The sequence below is a fragment of the Condylura cristata genome, unplaced genomic scaffold (genome assembly GCF_000260355.1).
Source record: "Condylura cristata isolate star-nosed mole 26May11 unplaced genomic scaffold, ConCri1.0 scaffold00008, whole genome shotgun sequence".
NCBI lineage: Eukaryota > Metazoa > Chordata > Mammalia > Eulipotyphla > Talpidae > Condylura > Condylura cristata.
Window position 1 is genome coordinate 59641109 of NW_004567109.1, and position 10999 is coordinate 59652107.

General features: G+C 52.0%; 1 protein-coding gene across 1 annotated transcript; it reads right to left on the reverse strand.

Moving 5' to 3' along the window:
- Positions 1 to 887: 887 nt before the first annotated feature.
- Positions 888 to 10734, reverse strand: STC2 (stanniocalcin 2). Its single transcript, XM_004679230.1, has 4 exons — positions 10339 to 10734; positions 8143 to 8285; positions 5628 to 5839; positions 888 to 1296 (listed from the first exon to the last, which is right to left on the reverse strand). Exons 1-4 carry the CDS (start codon positions 10487 to 10489, stop codon positions 888 to 890), a joined length of 915 nt encoding a protein of 304 aa, XP_004679287.1. The 5' UTR covers positions 10490 to 10734.
- Positions 10735 to 10999: the final 265 nt, after the last annotated feature.

Below are 10999 nucleotides of genomic sequence, written 5' to 3' on the forward strand. Positions count from 1 at the left end.
GCAATCAGCTACACTGTGTTGTTGCTCTCTGATTCCTTTTAAAATAGCACTTAAAAAGAACCAGTCCCAAAAGATAGGCTGTTCTCCCCCCCCCACCACTTTCAGCTGGTTTTACAGACCCAGTTGCTTTGTTTGAAAGCCATTTATTTAGACGACAGATATGTAGATGTAACTGGATAAATAAAAAAGTGAAATCGAGATTTGAAGCAGTGGTTAACATACAAACATGGGGCCACTTCCTCGGACAGTGGACAGCGTCCCCCAGACAGAACACTGGCTCAGAAATTACACTTAGAACCCTCCCCCGCCCACCCCCCGTCCCTCCGAACCTCAAGGTCCCAGGCAAGAAACTGAATTTCGGTTTGGCAACAGCACCCACACAGTCCCTGCCTCCTCTCCACCCTTCTGATTCCCAGTGAGATTTTCACATTCACTCCTGCAACCAGCCGGATGCTGCTTTGCTGCCCTGCTCCAAGACAGCCATGGAAGCTTTTGGGGGGTGGGAGCAGGGCCCAGCACCAAGAGCGTGGTCTAGGTGGGTGGGCCTGCTTACCCCTGCCGTCTACCTCTCCCACAGCAGAGTAAACCGCAGGCTGCCGCCCCGCAGCCCCACGGATGGAAAGAAGACAAAGTTGCGAGGAAGACACGTGAGCTCGCCTGGGCAGGTACAAACTCGGACCCGCCGGGCACAACCCAGACTTTGCCAGCTGCCCAGAGGGCCTCCGCCTCCCCTGATCATCCTGCTAACATACACCTTCATCAAGTCCGCAATCCCCACCAAATCCTGCGTGTGACATCCCCCCTCTTAAATGGCAAATGTTTTGGAATGTCCATAGAGAAGAAAATGGACGGCATGGAGGAAAGATTTCCCGGCCAGGCCTTTGGTTTCACCTCCGGATGTCAGAATATTCAGACTGTTCATCCTCCCACTCGATGCTTCCAGAAGTTCCCTGGGCCCCATGGCCAGCACCTCTGCCCCGGGAGTGTGCATGGGCATTTGGGTGATTCTTGCTACCTCGCTCGCCCTTGGCACCTCGGCTGGTCTCCCGACTGCTGGACTCTGGGACGTGGTGACCCACTTCCCCGTGATGGAGCCTGGAGAACTTGGCTCTGTCCCCTGGGAGCTGGCGTTCAGGCGGTGCTGTGGGGGGCCTCTGCATGGCTGAGGTGCAGAAGCTCAAGATGGAGCACAGGCTTCCCCAGTTCTGTTCACACTGAGCCTGCACGCTATTCATGATGGCTTCCTTCACTTCCTCCCCGCAGGTCAGCAACAGATTCACCAGGTCCACATAAGGTCTAGAGATGGAGAACAGGGAGAGAGATGGAAAGTGCACTAAGCCCCAAAATGGGTCACAGAGGGCAATGAGGATACCAGTGAAGAGAGACAGGCCAGTGCTTGACTTGGGTTGACTTGGAGCAAGACCTTTCTGGAACTGTTTCAGACCTTCCTCCAGATTCCGTGGTGCACTGACCTCAACTCACATTTATTGGGTGGTCACTACATGTCAGGCTCCATGCCAGGCACTGGAGCTAGCGACTGGGGATAGAGTGCTGCAGGAGAAGGAGCCAGTGACATTCTTAAGGGCGTAGGGTCAGCCTAGGGCTGCTGAAAGGAAGAAGAGAGCTGGGGGAGAGTTCCAGGCAGGGCAGCTGTGTGAATAACAACAGGACAGGAGAGACATGTTTCGAACATGTTTCGGGTGTGCCAACCAGGTGGATTTCAGCTAGAGTGGAGATGAGTCTTGGGGGCCAGGGGAGTCAGAGATTAAGGGAGGGCTGGTGACTGGTTTCTGGGAGCCCCACATCACCCCCCTCACATGTGACCCCAGGGAGCCAGCTGGCTCTATCGCCTGCACCAGGTGAGCCTCCTCTGAGGGAGAGGCCCAAGCAATCATTTGCCCTGTCTGCGCTGCCTCAGGTTTAGGCTGATGCTTTTGGAAGTTACTGGAAGCCTCTGGAGTCTGGCATAGGCAAAGGGTGGGGGAAGCCAGGCTTTCTGGGCTTTCCATGCGGTGCTTTCCTTTCTTGCAGTAGAGGAGTGGCTAACTGAGCATCTCTGTTCTTCCAGTCTGTTTTTCCCAGCCCTGGGGGTGAGGGCTGGCAACAGGGTGCTGGGTGTTTGGGAGGAGAGCCAGCTGCATAGGTCATTCCAGCTGCCCTGGGTGGTTCTTTAGGGAAGTTGCTAGAGAAGGGAGGAATGGCTACCTCATGTCAACTTTCCCCATGAGCGTGGGAGATGAGTGTACCTGGTGGGCGCAGCAGGCCTGCTTTTTATATTTATGGGCAAGTGTTTCTGTGGTGGCCTCCACTGAGGCTTTCTTACTTCCACTGGCTGTTTAAAAGGCCCTGTTGGGAAGGTGTCTGGAGAAGTTCATGTGGCTAGCCAGCATGTTTAAGCAGTCCTTGGCTAGCAAAGTTTCTGGATACATCAAAGCTCTGGCCCATCACCTTGGGCAGAGAATCACGCTGACTGGTAAGGTCATTTTTAAGGAAACACAAGACTTTTTTTTGCCCTGGACCACCTGGCTGGCTGCATTACAGCCATTTAATCTCTTCTTTGCAAGCTGGCAGTTACTATAGAGGAAGAGTGGAGAGTGTTTTTAGATTTGTGATTTGCCATTTTTATGAATTAGTCCTCAAGTTGAAATGGAGTGAACCGTCCCAATTTCATGAATATAAAAGTGGAGACAAATGGGAAGAAGTTAGCTTTTGGAAACTTCTGGGCTGGGAAGGTCTGTGCTGGGCACAGAGGGGAGAAGAGGAGTGTTTTGGCTGTTGAGATCAAGCTGCCCTTTAAGGCCTATTTGGTGTCGCTGGAGTCAGAATCTGCAGGGCTGACAGGCAGGCCCCAACAGTGACAAGGACAGTGGGAGACTTCTTGGGCTATGAGAGGAGGGCATGAGGCAGCACAGGGCAAGGCTCCATGCATGCTGGTTTCCTTCCATCTCTGGAGCATTACAAATGCCGCCTCAGGGAGCTTAAGTTCACAGAGTCTGTCTGCTACAGCAGTATCAAGCTTAGCACCAGATCGTCCCTGGCACTCATCTGGGGCTAGATAAGCAAATTGCAAGGGTTGAGTATCTGTCTGTCTTGGGGACACTACACTGATGCGCTTCTAAAAGTTTCATTTGCCAGAGTAGGGAGGGGGTCCTCTTGGGACTGTTGCCTCTTGGCCTCCTTTGCCAGGGTGTTCTGCCTGGAGATGAGCTCTCCGAACCCCAAGGCGGATCCTGGAGCTGGACTAGTGCCCACTGTCTCCTGCCCTTGGAGAGAGCTGTGAACTGTGGGGAGGGGTGTGTGTTCATCGAAGCCGTGTTTTGAGCTGGCACGCTGCCCTCTCAGGCTGCTGGCTCAGCTGGTGTCTAATGACAAAGCCCAGCTCTCTCAACTGGGTGTCAGCAGGGCAAAAGGATTTTTAAAAATACTTGGAGGGGGATGTGCCAGCCGGCTCTGTGGCCTGAAGGCTGCCAGTGACGGGTGTGTGGTGGCCCAGGTGGCTGAGATGGACAAAGTGGGGTTGGAAGGGGAGAGGGGAGCTAAAGGGAGTGGAAACCTTGAAGGAAGTCACTTGAACTGAATGTGAGATTTTGTTGGTGGATGGAGATAGGGTTGAGGAATTTTGGGGGTGACTGTGACCTCCTACTTTCTGAAAGGAATAGCAAATTTGGCTCTCATTTTCTTGTCTTTCTTTGCAAATGGCTCAAAGAGCCCTCTGGTAGGAAAGACCCCATGGCCATGTTTCCATGGAGGAGATACCAGAAAGCCCAGTGCCTTACTCCTTTAAATTCCAGAGGCCTGGAGAATCTTGGAAAACTTCAGTTTCCCCAAAGAAGACTTTTCTTCCAACAGACAAGGACTTCTTGTGCTCTAGGAATGTAGCACAGACTTATAAACTCGCTCCCCATTATCCATTCTTGAGGCCAACAATCCACATCCATGGGATGACGTGGGTGCCGGCATGTGAACTCCCTACTCCCTGAGTTTCTCCTTGGGCTGTTTGCCTGTTCCAGGGCTCTCCTTGTAAAATGGGGACACAGTTGAGGAAAAGATCCACCCTGTCTACTCTGCCCCACCCCAATGGGTCTTTAGCAGGACTAGTGAGGAGAGAGCAGGCCAGGAGTGAGGAGGTTTGAGGGCTGTGCTTGCCAGCTGGTTTTAGTCATTGATATCACCAATTCCAAGTTGGAAAGGAGGACTCAAATCTCAGCGCAAGATCTATAACCTCTTTGTTTCACTTTCCTCCTCTATTATGTGGAGATAGTAATTTCTATCTTGTGGCATACTTGGGAAATACAAGAGATTACCTAGGGAAAACCCCAGGGCATGGACCCGGCCCACTCAGAAAATGATCACAGTTATTATTGCTTTGTTCTAGCATTTGGAAGAACCAAAAAATATGTTTGAGGCATCAGTGTAGCTCAAGGGAAAAAACGACATTATTTTGCTCTCAGCAAGAGCTGCTTTCAGGGATTCACGGTGAAACTATAATTCTAACTTCACACTAGGGGTGATTCAAGAGACCTCGAACCTCCTAACCAAGTGGAAAGTGACATAATGATGGGGGCTGTCGTCCAAGATCTAAGTGGCATGGGTGGAGTGGGGAGTAGTCTCTTAGGTGACACCACTGGTGGAAGGGCCCGGTATACACTGAGGAGCAAGAGAGCATCAAACTGTACTGATTTGCCCAATGAGTCACCAGGCGAAGGCCAAGATGGCATCAAGCTGGCAAGGACTGGAGCAGGCTGCTGAGCTGATGGCTTGCTCTCCGCCCTGAACTCTGAGGAAGGAACCATCAGCACCTTCTGGGTCATCGGCCACGCTTTCTGTTAGGAGCAGCCGTGCACTGGCAAGTTTTATTTAGCACCCTGTAAAATTTCAGGTCCTCTAGATGGGATGTTTTTAAAGCAATGAGCTATCTTTGGTTTATTACTGGATTACATGTGTTCAAATAAGCAAGGTACTTAGTTGATTAAAGTTTTTGACGTTTGTTTTGCATTTTTTAGGGGAGGCATGAATGTGTTAGTGAAGGTGAACTGGACCTTCTAAGAGAAAGAAGCGCTATGGTGGCAAGAGACACAGCTGTTGCTTTCAGCGTTCAGCCTGTCAGACGGGAGATGGTGGGGCTGGATAGCAGGGTGCTATGCTGACTTTGCTTGTCCTGTACTATGTGACCTTCAGGCACTGAATCTCAGTTTTCTCCTCTGTGAAATGTGGATGAGCACAGAACTGAGCTCACAGGGCGGTTGTGAGGAGTAAGTGAGAAATTCCTCTAGAGCACTGCAGTCCCAGGCAGGGAGAGAAGCCTTGGCAAATGTAACTCACTCTCGGCTGCCTGTTGGGGGCGTCTACACAGCTACCTGGAAGACCCAGGGGACTTTTGGGTACTTGGATGGGTTTTCCTGCTTCTACTGCTTATGAGTTTTGAGACTGATGGTGGAAATGTCTTGGGCTTTCCCTGAAGGTCAGCAGGAAAGGGACTCTTGAGGGTGTCAGTGCAGCTTACTGAGGCCAACTGCCACCTCCCCATTTGACAGAAGAATTCATCCTCTAAAACAAGATGGAATAAGATTCTCTTCCCATTGCAGGGGGCCTCCCTCCTCCCCGGGTTCGCCATGGGACACACTCACTCCTGCAGCAGTAAGTCCTTGAAGTGAATCATCTCGACCATCACCCGGGTGTTCTCCTGGGCAGCAGAACACAAGTCATGCTTGAGGTAGCATTCCCTCTGCAGCTGGAACACCATTTCCTTAATAGCCGGGCACTTCCGGCTAATGCAGCCGAATCTGTGGCGTAGAGCATGGGCCTTGCACTTCAAGGCATCTTTGATGAATGACTTGCCCTGAGAACAGAGAAGGGAGAGAAGGGCAGAAGAAATGAGACCTGGTGACAACATTTAGAATGCTCCAGACCAGAGCTTGCACATGATTTTCCTGACAACCCAAGGCCCTGCTCCCGACTTATCTCCTTGGTACCTGCAGCATTTGGCCAAAAGGGATGTTCTTCAGTAAGGGACTCCACAGCCTCTCTCCTCCCCAGCGGTTCTAGTTTCCCCTCCTTTGGTTGCCTGGCCTAGTGCTGGCTATTGGGAGACAACTTTTGAGGAACATGAGGGCTAATCTGGCCAAATACCCACCTCTTTGGTGTCCTGGTAAGTTTCCCTCACCCCTCAAAATAGAAGTTGCCTGCTTGCCTGGAGCTCACTCACACCTTGCCTTCTTCCTTCTGTCCCATAAATGAGTCAAGATGGGGTCTTAATGTGCTTCCCACCCTGGCCCTGCTTGTCTCCTCTCCTCCTGTCCCTTAAGAAGGGGCATTCTTTTCCTTTTCGAAAGGGATTGACTCCTTTAAACTGTTATGATTATCGCCTCTAGAAAGCCCTCCTGGCACTCTGCCTGGCAGCCTGGAGTCTGAACTGCCCCACAGACAGCCCCTCCCCCCATGCTCCTGCATACATCTGGCCCACAGACCTCTTTCCTGGCAACCCCCTTAGATTGTCTTATCCTAGAAAGGAGACAGCTGTTGGGGGTGTGGAGGCCAGCACTAGCAGTTAGCTCCCTTATCTGCCTGTTGTGGCTGAGGCATTGTGGGATGCCTACCCAGACATCCCACACCCCCCATTACTGTAGAAACAAGCTGTTGTTGCAGGAGTCACCCTCTATGTTTTAGGCAAAGTTACTGAGTTGTGAAAGTAATGGGTTTGGGTTAAAAGTGGGAAGGTCCCTGGCACACTGCTTTTTTCCTTTAGAAGCAATGGCGCTGTCTACGGATAGTGTCTATTCATCAAAACCCACCTCCCCCGGCTCCTTTCCTCCGACTCTCCAGTAGGAGCCAAATAGGATGGAGGCTAGGGTGTGCCGGTTTATTAAGAAATTACATGCTGAGAATTGACTTGAAAGGTATGCTTCTAACTTGAGATCTTACTCCTGTTGGTGGAAAAAGAAAAGGAAGATTAATTTATGTGTGGGCAGCAATCTGGTCTTGGTATTCTTCCCTGACATCCTGTTGGATTGCCCTTAAATACACATTTTCCTCCGGATTTCCTAATTCCAGTTAATACAGGGGAGATGCTTTATTAGGGAGTCTCAAGAAGTTCAAACATTCTAACTCTTTCCTTCCCTGGTTTGTGTTTCCCCTCCTGCCACCCCACATCCTCTATCGTGTGGGCTGCCAGCCCTGTCATGTCACTCTTTGGTTCCCAGGCATTGCTTTATCCCAGGCTCCCTACAGGATGTAGGTGACTGGTGGTGCTCATCAATCACACCTAAATGGCTGGCCTCTTCCAGTGCAGTCATGGCTCTCCAAGGAAATGGGAGAGGAGGGAGTTTATGAAATGCAACAACAGAGCACATCTGAGGGCAGAGCTGGGCTGTGAAGTACATGAGGAAGGTGAGCTCAAGGCCCCAGGCCACCTGAAATGTATCTGGATGGTCCTCACTGCAGCCCTAACGTTGCTTGTTGGGTTCTTAGCCTGCCCCAAGCAGCAACTCGGCTTTGCCCTTGGGACCCTGGGAGAACCAAAGTGGGTCAGGCCTTGCCTATATTTATTATATAGAGCAAGGCTTATTCAGGGTTTTAATTTTACAGGTTGGGAGAGGAGGGCTTGCTGCTTAGGAGGAATAAAATCTGCCCTTCTGGGGTTCCTAACCTATACATTGCCAGCTTACCTACCAACTAGGGATGATGAATGTCTGTGAATTTTGTGTTTCACTTATTCTCCCATGAATAGCTTGTGGAATGTATAATTGGAGTTCCTATTCGACCCCCCACTACCTTCTGTTCTAACATGTGATGGGCCTTGGGTTGGGGATCCAGCCAGGTGTCATGTGTCCTCTTCAGAAGGTGTTTATTACTTGTTATGAGTTTTGACTTCTCTGCTAAGCCTCCTCGGACAATTATTCAACTCAGTCTCTATTCCACTTTGCTGGGCAAACAGCTTACTAAACATGTAGAAGGATTTGGCCCACATGATGGCCCCAGAGGGTAGAACCCCTGGAGTGGATCTGGGAGATTCCGGCATCTGGCACATTTGGAATGTCTGTTGCAAGTGCTACATCACAGCTTGAAGATCAGCTGAAGAGGCCTTCCAATGAACACTTCAAGTGTGCCGCACCAAACATTTTCTGTGCTCTTTACGATTTTTACCTGGGCATCAAATTTTCCAGCGTTGTGCAGAAATGTCATACAAATTCCATGTAAGCCCCGAATCTCACAAGAGTTGTTCTCAAAACATTCAAACACGCCACATCCCACGTCGCCAGCGTTGACCAAACAGTGCTGGATTTCCGCTAAAATGAGAATGACATACAAATATATACATTCAGCCATGCTGGGGAATGCAGAAAGGGTAGTTGGGATAAAAATTAGTAAGGACTAAAAGACTAAAATAAATAGGTTATAAAAGACTATTTCAGGATCTGAAAAGCTAGGGAAAGAAAATGTCATTACTTAATCTACATATAAAAATAATATGTAGTTGTAAATATTTGTAAAACACTCACCAAAGCTACATTACAAAAGTCTGAGCATTCAATTTTCCATCCTCTGCATTTTATTCAGATATTTGTGTGAAAATTTAATTTGAGTGTAGCACATATTTCAGCTTTGTAAACCCACTAACACAATATTCTAATTGGTTAGTTTGCTCTACCCCATGTACTTTATCAATGAGATGGCCCCTTTCTACTTAGATCTTGAAGCTGCTGCTATTAAATCCCCAGCCACTTCCTTCCTGACCCCCAAATGAGAGCATCCAAAAAGCAGTTTCATTTCAGTTTTATGATCCAACACCTAAACATGGAAACAAAATTCTTATTAAGGCAGCTTCTCCAAGTGATCCACATTATGAAGGCTCTGGGAGCTGTGGTGTCCCAGCAGGCTCAGGAGTCAAATCAGATAGGTCTAGCCTGCAGAAACGCAACCACTGCAGTTGGAGCCTCCTTGTAAACAGAGATTCTTGGGAGATGGCACTCAATCTATTCAGAGTCCGAGACCAGGGAGTTAGCCGCCCTCCTTCGCAGAATGTGACCCTAATTCGTCTCTCTGAAAAGCACAGACTCTGGGAATTAACTGTCAGACTGCCATGTACAAACCTCTTCTCTCTACCCCTCCCCAACCCCCTGATTTAAACCAAACCACAAGTTACATCAGAAAAGTATATTTTTGAAGAAGGACGTGTTCGGAGTACATAATCCGCATTCAGATTAAATCTACTCAGAGGAAGAGGGGCGTGTATTTGTCGAGGGTCAACCATTGAAAATCGCGTTCAGTTCTCCCGGAAAGCGTTGGAGAGGGGGTAAGAGTGGGTGTGGGTCTGTCCTAGGATGAGCTGGGCTCCGGCGGCTGGGAGGTGCTGGCACCCGCCCAAGGGGGTGGGCGGCTCGGGGAAGATCCCACGCACGCCCCGGCCCCCCGGCGTGCGCGACAGGAGCGCGCAGGGCACACCCTCCTTGGGGCTCCCAAATCAGCACTCGTGCCTTCTTGCTACTGCCGGGAGCGCACGCGTGTCGCCACCAGGTTCGCAGGCCCCCGAAATAAAGGGGGCGCCGTGTAGAGTAAAGGAGTTGTAGGCAGATTTCCTTCTCTCCTGGTGCTGGGAAAGGAGCCAGTCCCGTGCCGTGCACGCCTGGCTGGGAGCAGCAGCTTGAGCGTTGGCAGAGAACCCGTGAAGCAGTGGCAGCGCACGATAAGGGTCGTGTCACCATTTCCTTGCTTCCTGACCTGCCCTGGAGCCAGGGACCAAGTGGCACCGCCAAGGTACGCTGTGCGCCACCCCGCCTCCCATCCCACTCTCCATTTTCCCGAAGTCATTTCTTCTCCTTCCTCTCCACACCCCCGGAGGAAAGTTCGCAATGCAATTTGTCTGGGCTATGAAGTTTTCTGATGTGGGGCATCTCATCTGAGGAGGGAGAGAGGGGGTCCTGCCACGGGCAGGCTGGCTGGGAAAAGAAGTTCTCCCGGGGCAACGTGCAGCCGGGACCCCTTTGCCTCCCGCGGGAGAGCCAGGATGCAGCTGGGAGCTTTGCACGGGACCTCGGACTCCCGGGCGGGCACTGGCCGAGTCAGGCGCAGCCTCATTTACCCTCGACCCTGGGGAGGACAGCAACAAGTCCTGCCCCAGCCATTTCATCACCCCGCCAGCACGTGCGGATTCCGGGCGCTCAGAGCCTTGGCGCAGACCTCGCCTTGCCTCGCGCTATGCTTTGCACGTCCCACAGCCACCCCAAGAGTTTACGCGACCCTGGGTGGGCGCTCAGTTCCCCGCGAAGCACGCGGAACGAGCTGCGTGGGTGCACCGGGTTGTCTCCCAGCAGCTCTCCTTCACCGGGCGCACGCACCTACCTGTGTTTTGCAGGGACAGGCGACCTTTCTGCTGGGAGCCCCGGTCTTGGGGTCCCTCAGGCGGGTTGGTGGCGTCGGTGCTTCGCGCCGGGTCGAAGGTGGCCAACACCAAAGCCAGGGTCACGAACTGGCCCAGCCGCTCGGCACACATGGTTCTTGCTGTAAACCTCCCGCCCCGGAGACCTGGATTCTTTGTGCTCCCCTCCTCCTCTTCCTCCTCCTTCGCCGCTTTCCCCCTCCCACTCTTCCTCCTGGCTCGCCTTTTCCCTCCTCCTCGCGGCCGCGGCTCAGATAGAGGTTACCCAGCGCCCTCCGGTAGCTCTCCGGAGAGCATGTGACCAGGCCGTTAGCAGCGCCGCGAGTGCCCGGCAATGGCAGGGATGGTGCCTCAAATATCTCTGGAAGCTCTGGTGTCACTTGAATGAAGGAGTCGAGCAGGTGTTGTCCCGGCGGCTGGACCAATCCGAGACCCCGGCCCGTTTGACAACACGGTCGGGAGGCGGGGCCTGCGCCCAACTACTACAGGAGGAAGCGGGGAGCCGCTGGGAGCGCCCGACAAAGTTGTCGACCTGGCGGCGGCCACGCGTTTGCGTGCGTGAGTGAGTGTGTGTGAGCGCGGCCGGAGATGCGTGTGCCAGTGCTCCCGGGCAATGGCCGAACG

Excerpts from the sequence above, each read along its gene's own strand:
- STC2 (XM_004679230.1), bottom strand. The coding sequence starts at position 10,489 with ATGTGTGCCGAGCGGCTGGGCCAGTTCGTGACCCTGGCTTTGGTGTTG. Across the intron at positions 8,286-10,338 it reads CCTGTCCCTGCAAAACACAG|CGGAAATCCAGCACTGTTTG; the intron begins GTAGGTGCGTGC and ends TTCTCATTTTAG. Across the intron at positions 1,297-5,627 it reads AAGGACTTACTGCTGCAGGA|ACCTTATGTGGACCTGGTGA; the intron begins GTGAGTGTGTCC and ends CTCCATCTCTAG.